We start from the raw sequence: 16107 nt of genomic DNA on the forward strand, positions 1-16107 counted from the left end.
TCCTCGAAAATGACCAAAGTCGCATTAATCACAGGAGGAGGTGTGATAGATCCCCATGAGATCCATGCAGACAAAAAGAAGCTAAATCCAACGAATTCACAGCCAGCGGCATGGGCTTGGCCGTAGCCAAAGCCCTATCCTTACAAAAAGACTGGGAAATCCACATCCTCGACATCAACTCAGAGCGCGGCGCCGAAGCAGCAAAAGAACTATCCCGAACAACATTCCATTACGTCAATGTGACCAGATACAGCGACCTTGCTGCCGCGTTTCAGAGCATGTTCCAACAGCACGGCAAGCTGGACTTTGTATTCGCAAACGCAGGTGTCATCGAACGCACCAATTTCTACTCCACACCACAAGCAGAGAACGACAGGGATGTGTGCCCGCCGCCGGAGCCGAACCTGCTGTCGATCGACGCTGATTTGAAAGGCGTTGTTTTCACGGCGTATCTGGCCCAGCATTATTTCCGTCACTCATCTCACAAGGGCCAAGGCGGGAGCTTGGTTATGACTGCCAGCTGTGGTGGGTTGTATCCGTCTTTCTATTCGCCGCTGTACTCTGCGGCCAAATGTGAGTCCCCCTACGTTGTACCCAGTACGGAGTACAGTATCCCCTGTTCCCCCGCGTACTATTACCATCATATGATGTCGATCTGATATATCAATCATGGCACCCATACTGCATATCAACTAGGATGTTATTTTTAATTTCGCTTAAATAACCGAGACTAACACAGCCTAGTCGGCGTGGTAGGATTCATGCGATCAATCTCGCAACACTTCCACGCAAGCGGGATCCGCGTCAACGCCATCTGCCCAGGAATTGTGCGCACCAATCTTGTTGACCCAGCGGGATGGGACAGTTTCCCACCGGGCCGATTCATCGAAGTGGAAACGATCGCCCGGCTTGTGATCCAGCTCGTGGATGGTGGTGAACCCGCGGGCGGGGGTTGACTGATACGACTGGCAGACACTTGCCCCTGGAGGAGCTGTATGGAGTTGCGATGGAGATTTCCGATAGCGGGTTTTATTTCCGAGATCAGCATGCTTTTTGTGATGAGGGTATGCGTGAGGTTATGGACGCAACGGTGGTCGAGAATCAGGTGGGTGCTGTCCTTAATGGTTAGTGGCATCCCGTTTGGAGATATTATACCGTAAGATCATCCCACTTGTAGGTGCAAGTGGTTAGCCTTATTGTCGGACTGTTTCCGTCTCTGCAATAGTTAATGATCCTCGTCAAGATATTTGGGATTTCTTCGCGTTTGTCTCCTTTCTTTTCGGGTTGGTATAAACTCTTATTTGAGACATCGTTCAGATCGTCCCGGCCTTGTACTCACGTCCAGCATGTGAGAATCAAATAGGACTAACTTCGGCGAAATACCGACTTTGTCTGATAAAAGGGGAATCCTGCAGAAGTTTCCCCATTAGAGATGGCCCCGAAAGAGAAACACAAAATAACGGCAAATACACGAGAATGTACTCCACTGCTTGCAGGGATGTTTAATCAAATCGGCAATTTTGCAAGACTATTTGTAGGATCCTTGATGTATTCTCTGCTCTCGCTAAGGATACCCATTGACCACATAGGTCAATCAAGTAGTGAGGCGTTGAACTCGACATATCGATTCCCGACTCGTACTTTGTGCGGAGTACCCATGTCGACGGAATATTCCGTATGTACGGAGCACATGAACTGACGGTCCGGGACGAGCATCACTTCCTTGTGGAGTCACTCGCGCATCACCGTTGCATGCCAAGTCACAGACCGTTTAAGCGCGTATATTGCAAAGACACGGGCCAGTACCGAGGCTAGTGGATTTTAAGCATGTCTCGGAACACGACAGAGTGATTAACGAGAGACAAAGGACCGTCTGACACATGATAGATCACATTTTTTACAGCCGTTATGAGACCCACGCGGAGAACAAACCCCTGTTTCCGCGAACAAGACAAATGCGCGACAACAGCAAACAAAGTTATAATTGGCTCGCTTGCGAATATTTGAGACACAAGGTATAAGCTCAAGGGCGAAGATCGTCGCAGCCCGTGGTGGAGCCAATCTGTACTTTTTTTTATATAACGCTAGCCAGTTAGGGCAATAGTACTCCACACGGCTTGAACTTTGACTCCAAGGCTCATGGGATGGCGTCCGGCAGCCCGGAACCTTCGCCATGCAACATGCGGAACAGTGGCTCCCAGACTGTGACAGCCCGCTTTGTGATATGACCATTTCCCGGTTTAGGCATGTGGTAGTAGATCAGCTTGTCGGCTGAGCACTCTAATATCTCACCCGCCATGCCGGTCGAGTCTTCTAAGAAGGTTTCGTATCCCCTGAGAACAGTCTGCACTGGGGTGATACTAAGTTCAAGATGATGTCAGTATTGTGCATGGATACTCGAAGGCGACACGGGATCTCACCATTCAGGAGTGACAGCGGCAATCATCTCGGGTGGCACAATGGGCGTGTCCACAATCCCTGGCATGACACAGTTGATCAAAATATTTTCCTTTTGTTTCAGCAACGGGGCGACGCCTCGTATGAAATGATTCACTGCAGCCTTGGTGCCACAGTATACCGGATATGTCTTGTGGGGAAAGACCGCGCCAATACTACCCGTGACGACAATGCGACCACCAGCCTGCGGGTTATGGCGCATGAAATGGATTGCCAGCTGGGTGCCATAGACAACCCCCTTGTAATTGACGTCCACGACGGACAGATCCGGGGCCGGCGGGATGTTGTCAACGCTGTTGTTCTTCGAGTCGTAGATGTAGAGGGAAGACGCATCGACAATACCGGCATTCGCACATAATGCATCAATACGTCCCCAGAGGTGATGCACTTTGCTGAATACTCTCGCGTACTGTTCGTAGTTGGAGACATCCGCAGCGAAGAAGCATGCTCTGTCCTGTGGCAGGTCTTTTAGGAGGGCCTCACCGGCCTCCTGGCGCCGACCTACACAAGCGACCTTCCATCCTTTCGAGCAGAGGTCCTTGGCGAGGTCAATTCCAATTCCAGACTGTAAGGGATCTCTGGTCAGCAACTGATAGCGGGTCCTGCGTAGTCGGTTTCATTGTACTGACAGTGGCCCCTGCGACGATAGCCACGCGGGCTTCGATATATGAGCCCATCTTATGAGTTGAGATGTGATGGTGTTTGATAGTTAAGGGAAAGAAGCTTGATCGAGAAAAATAAGACAGAAGTCCATCGGATCATAGTGTCCGACTCAAGTCTCGGGGATTTGCCCTCATATCGTAGTGGATTTAGCGCGAGACGATCCTGAGCCATTGAGTAATGAACGCCCCCTCTCTTCATATGACTGATTCATAGAGAGTTTTATTAAAATTGTTCCTCTTTCCTATTTCCCCTTTGCATCCACTGCATTTTTAAATTCCAGCATGGCTGTGGACACAGAAAAGGATTCGGTGCAGGCTGGTTCTCCAATGGAGACGCCAGGGTCGCCTGTTGATGAAACAACTGAGCCGGTTGTCACTTTGAAGACATGGATTGTCTCTATGGTATGTATGTGACCAGTCAATTTATGTTGTGCATGCTCATTCTGTGCATATAGATTCTTTCTTGTGGTTATGGCCTCTCTTTCTGGCCTATTCCAGTGGTGTCGGCAATTGGCACCATGATCTCTGCTGATATGGGGGATCCAACTGGGTATATCTGGTTTGTTCCTGTGTGTATAAAGATTGTTCGAAGGATTTCATGCAAAGAAACTAATCCAATCATAGGCGTGGACTATCTCGATCACCTGTGCTTTCTTGATATTGTATGCTTCTGGAACACCGATATCTTCCCACTCCCAAGCTCATTTAAATTTCACAGTGGCCCAAACACCGATCTTTTAGGTCGACGCTGGTTCTTAGTTTTGGGTAATCTGGTAAATTCGATCACTGCCCAGTATACAACGCCTCTTAACACCCCTCTAGGTATGCTTCATTGGCCATATTGTGGTGGCATCAGCCAAAAGCACCAACCAAGTCATTGCCGGACTGGTTGTCTCCGGTTTTGGCGGTGCAAACTGTCAGGTATGAGCTCTCCAATTCTTCCCCATCTCCTTTTGAACTTCCAGCTAAAAGGTCATTCACAATATAGATGGCCGCATTCGCCCTACCAGAACTCCTCCCCAATAAATGGCGACACATCGGAGTCGTCATCGCCGATCTCACAGTCTACATAGCCGTCATCATCGCACCAGTGACAGCCCGCTATGGCTACGAACTCGGAACCTGGGCCTGGAACTTCTGGGGCGTAGCCATCTTCCAAGGCCTATCATTCTTCGGCCTGTTATTCCTCTACCACCCGCCGAAACACCCGTACGCCCAACCCCTTCCAACCCAACCCCAGTGAAACCACCCAAGCTAACCACACAGTCCAGACTCGGTATCCCATACAAAGAAGCCTTCAAGTCCCTCAGACTACCTCGGCGCCTTCCTCTTCATCGGCGGCGCAGTCCCATTCCTAATGGGCATCGTCTGGGCCGGCGTATACGACTCAAACGACGTCCACGTCGTCGCCCCTCTAGTCGTCGGCGCGGCTGTTCTCGTCTGTTTCGCGCTATGGGAGTCCTTCGGCAAGCTGAAATACCCACTAACACCAACCTATGTCTTCGCCAGCTCGTGGGGCCGCGACTTCACGGCGCCGGTCATTGCGCTCGGCGTCGTCAATATGTTCTACTACTCGTCTAGTATCCTGTGGCCGCAGATGATCACGGTGTTCTATACGAATGGTGGTGCGGACTGGAAATACTCTGTTATTCTGTCCTTGCCGCAGGGATTCGCTATCTTCTTTGGTGCTATGCTTCTCACTTGCTTTGGTAGTAAGCTGCGACATTGGCACTGGCAGCTTACCGGGTCTGTGTTTGTGATGGTTGTTTTTGGATCGTTGCTTGGCATTGTCACGCCGACTAATAAGGGGACTATGATTGCCTTTATCTTCCTCTCCCAGGCTGGGTTTGGTTGGGCTCTTTATTTGAGTATTGCTATTACCCAGATGGGTGTTGAGCATAAGAATCTTGGTGTTAGTGGTGGTATCTCCGGGTGCATTCGCTTTGCTGCTGGTGCTGGTATGTCTTCTGTTCTCGTTGCTCGGTTTCCTAACTCATACTGCTCTTCTGTGTTGGATCATGCTAATTCTCGCTCTCAGTTGCGACCTCGATCTACCAAACTGTCTACAGTAACTCGTTGGCGAAATATACAGCTATATATGTCCCCTCCGCTGCCATCTCCGCGGGACTTCCGGAGTCAAAGGTCACAGACCTAATGGCTGTGGTATCCAAAGGTGCTGCTGCGATGAAGTCATATAGCCCTGCTGTGGTGGCAGCAGCAGAGGCGGCTCTCAGTCAAGCCTACTGCAAAGCGATCTTGTAAGCACTGCCAATAACATAACTCTTACCCGCACTCTCCGGAGAAAGCAGGGGATAAAGGAGCGGTTTCTAATAATCTCTTCTAGTATCGTGGCTATGGTATCGATGGCCTTCGGCATTTTGGGTCTTGCTGCTTGTCTTTGCTGCAAGGATGTCGATTCGAAGATGACCAACAAGGCGAGTGAAATTTTTCGAGGGATCTATCGCTGTGAGCACCACTAATGGACCTCTTTCTTTAGATCGAAGTGTACCTTGAGAACACAGATCTCTCCGACCGAAACAAGTTCCATTAGACCAAACTGTCTGAGTAGTGTTTCATGCTGTGCTAGCATGCTGGTGAAATAATTTCTCCTTCACCAAAACAGGTCGGACGAGGGTTGCTTTTGAGTTATACAAAATGCATTTACCTAGGTAGCCCGCCATAATGAGAGAGGCGAGAAGGGGCAACACCTTTACTTCACAAAACAATTCCTTTGGTTTTACCTCATGTTGTTGATTCAAGTAAATCCGTTGCATTATTTACTACTGCTAGACGATAGAGATCATAGCTAAGAGATACACTCATGGCATTACATTCATATTCGTGTATCCATCCAGTCTGATTGATTCTCTAATTCTCCGAGCCAATTGAACCCCCATCATCCCTAGATCGAACAGTTTACGATCTTCGCAAGAGGGCAGCAAAGTGGTAATTTCTTTCACCAGGTAATTGATGATTGGCGACCATATCGGGATTCGGGATTCTGTATGCGGGTAACATCGAGCTCTCCATTCAGCTCAGAAACACCAGCCGGAATGGAAAAGTGATAAAAGAAGGATCCCGAGCAGCAACAGGAGTGCCATTTCGATGGCATTCGCGGCCGGGTCGATTCCATTAGCAAGGACGGATTCCAGGTCATACTCATACGGCATTGCATACTCGCGTTGTGTGCGACGTATACCGTAGATAAGCTCATTGGGTTGAACCAAGAGTTTCACACCGGGCTGTGCAGAGATGAAAGAATTGTTCCATGGTGGGATGACAACCTTCCACGGGAAAGGTGCTGTCTGCTGTGTCAAGTGAAGATATGGGATATGGACCTCGGTCCAGATACTGGCTGCATTCATTACCAATTGACGTCGCTGAGCTGGAGTTTGCGGGAACGGAAAGCGGTCCGGTTGGCGCCGGCTTTGTCCATCCGCTGGCCGGTGGGGGTGCGCTTTTCCTGGGTCGCTGCTTTGGGATATCTCAGTTGGAAGTTCTTCCGGTTAACCAGGGGGTATTGCTCACACTCGGTGGGTTCGGGTTCGGTGGACGCCTCGTAGTTCAGGACCAGGTTCTTGATGCGCTGCTGCTCCTCACGGTCGGCTTGTTGCTGGCTCCGCATGGCAATAGCAAAGGTCGAGTCCGATGGAAGATCGATGGTGCGGGTCTAGATATGATTAGTAAATTGCTGAAACAATATTGCGGATGGGATTGGAAAGTCCTACCTGTTGCTTGTTCCCCTTCTTTGTCATTAGGGAGAAGGCCATTGTCTTAGGTGCAACTGGTTCGGCCGGCACTGGCTCAGGGCTAGAGTCGCTGGGCATGTTCTCGCGGGGCCGTTTCATAGGAAGAGGGATATCAAAGACAGTCTTGCGTTCGAACCGTCTCGAGTCCATGCTCTCGGCCATCATCTTCTCGAATTCTCGATCAAATTCAGCCTCGGTAACTGGGTCTCGCTCCTCTTCCTGTCGAGTGACAACGATTTGTTCGTCCTCAGACTCGCTGTCGCTGTCTTCGTTTGCCTCGAGATTGGGTCCAGATGCCTTCGACGGGTTAAATGCGTTAATAGGGCGTACTTCATGCAGACGAGATGGGGGACCTACTTCGGCCTCATCGCTGGATTCCTGGTCTTCGTCTATTTCGGGCATAGCATCCTCCTCAAGGTCCTCATCAGAAGAGCTGCTCTCCGCATCTTCTTCGTCAGCTTCAACGGGTCTCTCGGAATCCTGCACATTGTAGTTCAGGGCAACAGCTTCGCTGAAAATCCGAGTCGCTTCTTCAGCCTCGGTAGCAAGCTTCCACTGCGGGCGAATAGAATGGTACGTATCCTGGACAAGGAAGTCGACATCCATGGGCAACGGATCCTTGGTAAATAAGTAGTACTGGAAGAACGCAAGGAAGAAATCGAGTTTCTTCTTGGCAGAGCCACGGTCGAAGCAGTGGCCACACGTGTCAAGAAGAGTGCATGCCAAGCGCAGGCGGAAGTAGTCGTCTGGCAAGTCCAGCATACTAATCTTTCCAGGGGCTGGGGTACCACCTTCATGACCAAAGGTGATAATGCGGTACAACGTGTCGAAGATCACCGGGGAATCGATCATCTTGTAGTTGTAGAGCTCACCTAGATATTTGATTTCCGCAATGCGCTTCTGATTAAACTTGAAGTCGTTCTGCTCGAGGCCAAGCGTGACCTGCTCCAGGACGTTGTCGACGATACCAATCACGAAATCCTGGTGGTACCGGTACAAAGCACTGACAAGGATCGCCAAAAGGTGGATGCTGCCATATTTCACCTTGACCGGTTTGCTGAACACACGTTCCAAAATCTCGACAACCTCTGGCTCCTCCCAGTGAAGTTTGCGGATGGATTTCAAGATCTTGGTGTAGTTCCGCTTGTTCATATCCAGGTAGATTAGTCGGCGGATGTACTGCTCCATGGGTGTACGTTCTTTCTGCTGGATCGCTGGGCGTGGTGGCGGGTCAACATAGTAGATGGCATTTTCGATTACCATCCGCTCCTGCTGGGCCAGATGTTGCACGGTCTTCTTGCGACTCAAGGTCTCGAGGAAAGAAGCCATCCGAGGCGAGGACTCGGGGTTGCGCAGAAGGTAACGGCCGCAGTTCTCCAGCAAATGGCCGATAATTTCAATGTTCATGCGCGAAAATTCGTCAAGCGAAACCTTGAAGCAATGGAAGATGATATGCTCCGGAACGACACCAAACTTGGTCAGTTCAGCTAGGTAGCGAACATTGCTCATACGTACTTGACCGAGGAATTCCTTGGACTTGCGCCGCTGCAGACTTCGGAACTCTTCATCGAGGTACGTGGTCAGTCCCTGTGGAATATCTGGTAGGTATTGTCCAAGCGTTGCCACCAAGCGAGAATACAGAGGCAAAAGATCAATGCGACCCTTGGGGATGTCGGACACAGCTTTGACCAGCCGGTTTCGCGATGCTTTAGAATTAACCCAGCAGAAATCTAGAGCAAACTGGTCGACTTGATCTTTGGTCTGCAATTCGGGAAGCTTTGCAAGAAGGGAGTCCACCTGCGCACCCACAGTCTTGCTGGCAATGGCAGTGGACTGGTCATCAGCCTCCGCAGCAGCCTTCTCATCCGAAGGCTCGGCAGAGTCGGCGGTTTCGCCATCTGGCTTCCTTTTACCCGACTCCTCACCTTCGCCCTTCTTCTTTTTGCCGTCCTCGAGCAAGACCGCAGGCACCTTGCCCTTCAAATCGACCAGATTCTCATAGAAGCGTCTTTCTTCCTCGTCTTCCCAAATTCCGGCACCTTCGCCTTGGCCTCGCAGGTAGTCAGTGGTCTTCACAAGGCCAATACCACCACCGGCAGAAGCATCCGTGGGTTCCTTCTCGGCTAGATCGGGCATGTCGGTGCCCAAAGCCTCGCACAGCACCTGGGTATTAGCCACGAGCTTCTCCAGAACCTTGGACTGCTTCTCGAAATTGGCCTGGCGATCCTCGAAGATCTCACCACTCTTCACGTATGCTTCGGCATTACGGCGGTTTTGCTGTGCCAGCGCTCTCTGGTCTCGAACAACGTGGGCTTTGACGTCCTCAAGGTACCGGTTCAAAATATTTCTAAACCGCAGCTGAGTCTTCTCTGGGGTCAGAGGTAAATCGGTCTCCGGGTGGGCATCGCCGTTGGTTTCCGTAGTCTGCGCGTCCGCGCCAGTCGTAGCGCCATCCGCCTCAACTGTTTTCCGGCCCTCTTCGGCAAGTTTCGACCCGACGATATCCCAGCTGAAGCTCTTCACAAACAAAACTGCAAGCGGCAGGTTCGTATGATCACGGTCGTGACCGAGTAATTCCTTCAGAACCTCCAATGGGAACGGGTCAGCCTGTTTGTCCTGGTCCTTCGAGCCTGCGGCGGGACTCTTGGCTTTCAGCGGTGTATCGGAAGGCTTGCCAATGCCAACTGCTCCCTCTTTGCCCTTCGCACCCAGTTCCTCAGGTCGCTCGACGTCATCGAGAGTCTTCAGCACATTGACTAGCCAAAGCTCTGTAACAACGCGCAGAAGAACGCGGTGTCGAGACAAACGGTCTTTCTCTTCGCGCTCGCGGATCTCCTGGCTGAGCGCCTTGAGCTGCGCTTTATCCGGTGTGCTCAGTCCCCGGCCGAGCAGCCAGCCGATCTGCCGTGTAAATTCCCAGGGGCCGAAACGCTGGTGCAGCGCACTCACAACTTCGACTCCAGCGGCAATTTCGCCGGGGGACTTGAGCTTGCAGAGGCCTTCATAGCAGGCGGAGATGATCTCGGAAAGGTACTTGTGGAGCGAGAGGGTGCGGATGTCAGCGAGGAAAGTGGAAAGGGCGGAGGCACTAATGCCGGTGCGTAGACGTTTGATGAAGGCAGTGTTCTTCTTGAGCGCTGAGTCAAGGGACTTGCTAGTGGAGAATACATCTGGTTGCAGGTCGTTAGAATCACCCCGAAGGTGGGCTGGAATGACATTTCGTCATAAAGGGAGTCAGATGGGATTTTACCAGATTCGCCTGCCCAGGCTCGCTCGTTCAGGTCGCGAAGCTCCCCTGTAATAGAAAAAACCGAATGTCAGTCAATATCTCCAAGGTGAGGTGTGGTAGACCGTACTTTTACGTTGGCGATCCATGGCTGTGGTGTCACAGGCTCAATCGTGGGGTCCTTTCTGAATGTCCGAGAGGAAAGCGCATAAGTGACTTGAATGCCACATTGGGGGAAAAGAAAGAACAAGAGAAAACAAAGCTCAAAGCCGTGAAGTGAAGAGAAGGAAGGTCGAAGGTCTAAAGGTCTAAAGGGTTCGAAGGCGGAGCGGAGGTGAAGGCGGACTTTTATTTGCTTATCCATTTATCCCCTTGTGCGATAACTTGGACTTCACTTGGTCACTTTCATCACTTATAACCCCCCCTTTCTCATGTTCATTCTCTCAGTTTCAATTCCGGTTTCAATTTCAACTTCAACTTCAACTTCAACCACTTTTGTGATTCTCAATTTAATACTACATCATTTCCCTATCCCCAAACCCCACTTCCTAAGGTCCCACCATGTGTTATAACCCTGCATCAAAAGGACGATCATCGCAGCACTAAATGCTGTTTCGAACCATTCTAATCCCCACTATGCACCTCTGTGAACCCCATCTCCTTTCCCTTTTCCGACCGGTACAATCGTTCTTGCAGCTGGTGCTTCTGGTCCTGGTTACTCCAGCTGTGTTGGCGATGGAAAGTCGGCTTCCACGACTTCTCCGAAGATGTCTCCTCTCGGCTGGGACGCGATGACCCGGCAGTATCGTTATATGGTTTATGGTTCTGAGCGAAGGGGAGAATGGTGTGATCTCTGCCTGTATTAGGGATTTCACCGTGGTTATCGTTGTGATTGTTTGACGCCATTTCGCGTTTCGTAGGTAGATAGCGTAGATCGAGGTTGGGACGTAAGATGCTTGCCCACTACTGATTTGGAGCTAGCTTATAGTGGTGTAAGAAAGATATTGGGAGTCTCCAATGTTGTGCTCACAGCTTATCTGCTTCCACGGTTGTCCTTTTATACCTCTTTCGTGCGGGGTATTCAAGACCTAAATGTGTGGCAACGAGTGAGATTGGTCCTAGTGGATTATTCAAAGATGATACGTGTGAAGAGAACCTCTCACAAGGCGTAGGGAAGTATTCTATCTGTATTTGGGTGGAGGGGTGGATATGACGTGCGGGTGGCGAAGGCATCAGGCCATCTCCAGTAGAACAACTAGTATGCTATAAGTATGAAGGAACATCATCAATTCATTCCAATGCAATGGAAATATAGTTATTATAGTTACTGACAAGGAATGTGTTTGCACATGAACGTGATATCGTGGCAGCAATAGCACAAACCCTGCAGCAAGCATCTGCTGCTGTATCACCTTGGAGGTAAGTCGAGAGCTTTGTGACAAAATGACTTCAGGGCTATACAGAGTGTGTGATTGCAGTGCTACATAAATCCTTAATCCAGACAGCAATGTTAATCCAGTTTCGCCCCTGCTATCTGGAAAGACATGACAACTATCTACAGAATAGGTACCACATCATTGCATCCCGTATACTAGTATCAAGGTAACCGATCATTCGAACAGATATATTGAAATTGACAAGCTAACATACAAGTCGTGAGTGCGTTCAACCATTGGAAAGCAGACTGACAAAAATGGCAAAACCAACGAGGCAAAAGCAGAAGTAGGATACATAGTCCGCGAAGGAACAGTGCCAGGGGGTACTAAGGGACAAGGCGGCGAAGCGTCTTTCCAAAGAGACACCTGCAACATAGGAAAGCCGGTATCAGAATAACTGATCTCTAGGGCAAACAAAACGGCCAATGATGGCCAAAGAGAACATCACGCGTTGGACACCAACTTCGGGATATCCAAGGCCCAACCAAAACGATATACACGCACTTTTTGGAGACCAAAGAATCGTACACGTCGATGCTATAACGAGGAAATAAGACCAACGAGCAGAAAAAGAACACAAAAAAACAAGGATGTTGATAATAAGAACTAAAAACAGGGTATGCCTCACGCCACGCTATGCGAGTCTCCCTAGCAGCCAGGGAGACCAAGAATCACCGGAAATATGTACTGAGAAAGCCCATCCGACAGTGGAAAGACATGGGAACTTTTTCGATCAATGATTCATTTGGGCTTGCGCCAGAAGTATTGCTGGAAACAAGTTAGTGGGGATTCAGGTACGTCAATGGATGTATAGGGATCATGGAGGTACTAACCTTGTGCTGCTTCCGGCAGTTGCGCAGGCCTGGCTTCCGAAGATCATCCACCACAGCAGACCGCCGCATAACATCGTCATCCTCGTCGGGAATGTAGTAATATTCACTCTCAAGTGGCTTGCCGGCAGCATCCTTGCCTTCGCGGGCAACTCTGCCAATAAACTTGGTCGATTCGAGAATATTGCGAATATCAGACCTTGAGAGGCCGGTCGAGTACTCGTGGCCGGACTTCCAGTATGCAGGAGGGAGATTGTTCAAGATAGTGGAGAAAGGCGTGGAGGACAATCGGGAGAAGGCGAGCTGATTGGCGGCGTGGTTGCGGGCTCTCTCGGATCGTTCGTCGGTGTACTGGGGTTTGGCCTCGGGAGCCTCGACTTCCTTGTCCTCATGGATGGTGGCTGGCTGTCTAGGGGACCGGGTAGGCTGGAGCGGTTGGGCGGGCAGCAGGCTGCGAGGAGAACGACCAGTCTGAGCGGGGGAATCACCCGCCCGGAAAGAAGCCATACGAGGAAGAATGTTCTCTCCGAATGGTCCAAATGAGTGAATGATAGGGTCATTCTCTTCGTCATTGTCAGAGAAGTCTTCAGATCGGCTCAGCTCACTCAGCTCGCTCGCCCGCGAGTTGTGAAGCATGGCAGTAGCACGACGGGCACTTTGAGAGGTCACTCCAGTGACGGTGTTGTGACGCTTCAGTGGAGATGGTTCATCTTCAAACACCACTACTGCAGCCCGAGAACGAGAAGGTGTGAAAATCGGCGAGGATGGGGGGATGGCATGCTGAGCAGCAGGCGAAGGGGAGATAGGCGATGCCAGACGCTGGCGATCCAGGAGCGGACTTTCCTGCAGCTCTCGTCGGGCTTGGCGGCGCTGAGTAGGTGTTGCTTCGTCACTGGTCTGTTCCGAGTCCGTAGAAGGGCAGTCCCTTCGTTCGCTGCGAGGCCATTGGACCAGAACACGAGCCTCATGGACATCTATCATGATATCTGCATCTTTGATGTCCGAGGTAAAAGTCTTGCCTTTGGCCAAGTCATATTTCCTCCCCTGGCAGTGAATCTTTATCCCATTCCATCCCATGCACACGATCTCAACCCTGTCCCGATCGAATGGGTTTGGGGCCGGCTTATATGTAGCCTTGACATGAACACGAGAGATCATCCGACTAGCAGCAAGCTGGTGATGACACGAGACACTGGATCTGCCCATCAGAATGGGCTCCCCATTCTCCGGTAACATAATCGCGGGCACGGCAGACAAGGGCGCACGTTCGAGGGCAGCAGAGAAGGACCGTGGCAGAGGGGGTCGGGAAGTAGCGACGCCAGGAGGAGGAGGCGAAGAGGACATGATATGGGTTGACGAGGTCGGGACCGGGGTGGGATACGTCGAGACATCGGGCTCGCGTGCTACACGCTTTTGAGGCCGAGGAAGGGAGGGCGACGAGCTCGGCTCAAAGGCAGGCAGTAAAGCTGCAGGACGTTTCACGCCTGAAATCGAGCCAACTCGGCTCTTCAACGGAGAAGACTCCATAGTAAAAAGGTGGGACGAAGTCGAACGAGCACTCCTACTCACGAAAAGAAAAACCTGAGTCGAGGTCGAGGACCCGCGTCTCCGCGTGTTATACGAACACAGAGAGGGAAAGAGAGTTTTGAAGAAGAGAAAGACGTCAAGGCCCCCCCTAAAGAAAAAGGTGTGGTGGGAGAAGAGAAATTGGTCAAGGAGTAAGGAGGAGAAGCATTGAAGAAAAAGGTCGAAAGGGTGTGTGGTGGTGGAATGCCCTGGGGCGGAGGGTCTTGTCCACCCTGCGCGGAAATGCACGCTTACAGCCCGAGACGCGTTCGATAGGCGCCAACCACGCTCCACTGCAGCTTCGCGATTTCAATTGCTGCCTTTAGGTATTGTACAAATATTGACTTGTAAATCGAGAGACGAAAACGTGAAAAGGCGCGAATTAAAAGTTTGTTTCATCTTAATTTCGTGCTGTTCAACTCTATACTCCGAACACTGCGGCGCGTCCGCGTCTCAAAACACGTGACCCCACGCGAGACAGGAAACCGGGTTTAAGGGTCTGTCAGGAATGGTATTCATGACCTCGAGATTGACATTATTTAGCATGTAGCCCCTAGGATGATTTTAAACAATTGACTGCAACATATCTTCCCTCCTAAATCTTCAACCTATCCAAGTATCAAAAGCCAATGATGAAATTCAGGGTCTCCAAGCTCGTATATAGCTAATACCATATAGCTAATACCACGGTATAAAGTACGAAGTACTATGTTATACGGAGTACAATTCATACAATCTCCAGCAGAAAATGCCAGCCTCCTCACCCCCCTCAGCCCCCCCACTTACTGTCACATTTGATCACCGGTCACCTCGTCGCGTTTCCTAGCAATTTGCCCGACCACCTTAAATCATTTTGGCTCGAGCTTTAGTCAAAAAGGCTTTCTTTCCAAGGGCATATGAGCTAAATTCCAGCCTGGCCAATTATGAAAGCGAATAACAAAACAATCCTAGTTTTTCCACTGGGTTTTGTTGACAAGTGCTGGTGGGGCCTCGGTTAGTTTGATTTTTTGGTCTGTTTTTCGGTATAGCTCACCTCACCGGTCTTCTGGAGGACTCCCAGCATTGGCAAAGAATCTTCTGGGATAATCTACGGGTCGGAATGATTCCATATCAGCTGTGGAGTTATGCATCTCGCAGAACCGATCCCCTTGCCTAGTATATGGGTCTAACGCATGTGGCCTAACGAACGATTATATGAAACGGTACACTGAGAATTATATCAGTCTTGAACGAGAGGTAACACAAAAAACCGGCGTAATTGAGCAATGACCATTTCCTACTCAAGTCCTATAGTGTATTTTTGCTTATCAGATTAAAATTTCGGCCCCATTCCCTCTCCGAGCTGCAGGAATGGTTAATGTTTGATTTTGTATTCTTTTCTTGGCCTGTGTATGTTCTTATAGGCCATTTTACTCCAACTAACAAATTTTGGCCTTGCTAGTGACCATCGCTACTTGATAACCCCAATTCAGCTTTCAACATGGCGTTCATTTGGATTCCAGTGTCGTTCCACGTCCGATTCCATATTCTCCAAGCTCTTATCCTTCAGTCTCCGAACAGCCCATGATTATTGGTCTATGAGTCTTTCCGTTAGGAATATACCTATATATTCAAATACTCATCCATATATCCCGGTCGTAGCTCCCCTATTAGTTCTAGCTGTGGCGCTTATTTTGGTAGCATGAGGCAGGGTCTTCTCCCCCGGATATAAATAGGATATGAAGCACTCTGCCAGAGATCTCTCGTCCTAGGGTTGTCTTCGAGGATCTTGCTAAATACATTGTCCCTCGGGTGTGTCACGCATATACAACATACCAGCTGACCAGGTGGGTGCAGATTCCAGGTAAGGGTGATGGGCTGTTTGAAACTCCACAGAAAGGTGTGGCTGGGAAAATAAGAGCTATTGGCACCTTATATCTCCCGGTCGCAAATCAGCAGAAATGGGTTAAGCGGTCGGGCGCAGCGTGTGTCGTATGTTACGTCTCTATAGCGGAGTCAGGCATGTTTGCGACGAACAAGATTCCACGCATGTTGTCAGATAAGTAGGTTTTCAGTTCTGATCTTCTATATTGATGTTATCATAGATTATTAAGCTAGGAACTATCCCCCAGCAGCTGTTGTGTGGAACTGTGCATCTACGAAACCGCTTTGAGCATTAGTTGTCACGATCTGTTAGGGCTT

At 50.1% G+C, this 16107-nt stretch overlaps 6 protein-coding genes across 6 annotated transcripts; 2 read left to right on the forward strand and 4 right to left on the reverse strand.

The window, feature by feature from the left end:
* Positions 1 to 9: 9 nt before the first annotated feature.
* N7519_007511 (uncharacterized protein) lies at positions 10 to 1129 on the forward strand (the record flags this gene model as incomplete). The annotated part of the gene is made up of 4 exons (XM_057294287.1): positions 10 to 40; positions 103 to 573; positions 745 to 919; positions 973 to 1129. 4 exons carry the CDS (start codon positions 10 to 12, stop codon positions 1127 to 1129), a joined length of 834 nt encoding a protein of 277 aa, XP_057149098.1.
* A 1008-nt stretch (positions 1130 to 2137) lies between these two features.
* Positions 2138 to 3134, reverse strand: N7519_007512 (SDR family oxidoreductase; the record flags this gene model as incomplete). The annotated part of the gene is made up of 3 exons (XM_057294288.1): positions 2138 to 2360; positions 2421 to 3022; positions 3087 to 3134. The coding sequence occupies 3 exons, from the start codon at positions 3132 to 3134 to the stop codon at positions 2138 to 2140; spliced, it is 873 nt and encodes a 290-aa protein (XP_057149099.1).
* A 267-nt stretch (positions 3135 to 3401) lies between these two features.
* N7519_007513 (Major facilitator superfamily domain general substrate transporter) lies at positions 3402 to 5670 on the forward strand (the record flags this gene model as incomplete). The annotated part of the gene is made up of 10 exons (XM_057294289.1): positions 3402 to 3521; positions 3575 to 3688; positions 3744 to 3781; positions 3838 to 3892; positions 3942 to 4040; positions 4108 to 4358; positions 4386 to 5077; positions 5158 to 5377; positions 5464 to 5530; positions 5617 to 5670. 10 exons carry the CDS (start codon positions 3402 to 3404, stop codon positions 5668 to 5670), a joined length of 1710 nt encoding a protein of 569 aa, XP_057149100.1.
* Positions 5671 to 6483: 813 nt separating this feature from the next.
* Positions 6484 to 10243, reverse strand: N7519_007514 (regulator of nonsense transcripts 2; the record flags this gene model as incomplete). The annotated part of the gene is made up of 4 exons (XM_057294290.1): positions 6484 to 6789; positions 6848 to 10038; positions 10119 to 10163; positions 10225 to 10243. The coding sequence occupies 4 exons, from the start codon at positions 10241 to 10243 to the stop codon at positions 6484 to 6486; spliced, it is 3561 nt and encodes a 1186-aa protein (XP_057149101.1).
* Positions 10244 to 10718: 475 nt separating this feature from the next.
* N7519_007515 (uncharacterized protein) lies at positions 10719 to 11000 on the reverse strand (the record flags this gene model as incomplete). Its single annotated transcript, XM_057294291.1, has 1 exon — positions 10719 to 11000. One exon carries the CDS (start codon positions 10998 to 11000, stop codon positions 10719 to 10721), a length of 282 nt encoding a protein of 93 aa, XP_057149102.1.
* Positions 11001 to 12271: 1271 nt separating this feature from the next.
* Positions 12272 to 13887, reverse strand: fhdA (putative transcription factor Tos4; the record flags this gene model as incomplete). The annotated part of the gene is made up of 2 exons (XM_057294292.1): positions 12272 to 12298; positions 12364 to 13887. 2 exons carry the CDS (start codon positions 13885 to 13887, stop codon positions 12272 to 12274), a joined length of 1551 nt encoding a protein of 516 aa, XP_057149103.1.
* Between the last annotated feature and the right edge of the window lie 2220 nt (positions 13888 to 16107).

This window comes from Penicillium mononematosum (assembly GCF_028829835.1).
Source record: "Penicillium mononematosum strain IBT 11891 chromosome Unknown utg000003l:1.0-8172316.0:1.0-8177699.0, whole genome shotgun sequence".
Classification (NCBI taxonomy): domain Eukaryota; kingdom Fungi; phylum Ascomycota; class Eurotiomycetes; order Eurotiales; family Aspergillaceae; genus Penicillium; species Penicillium mononematosum.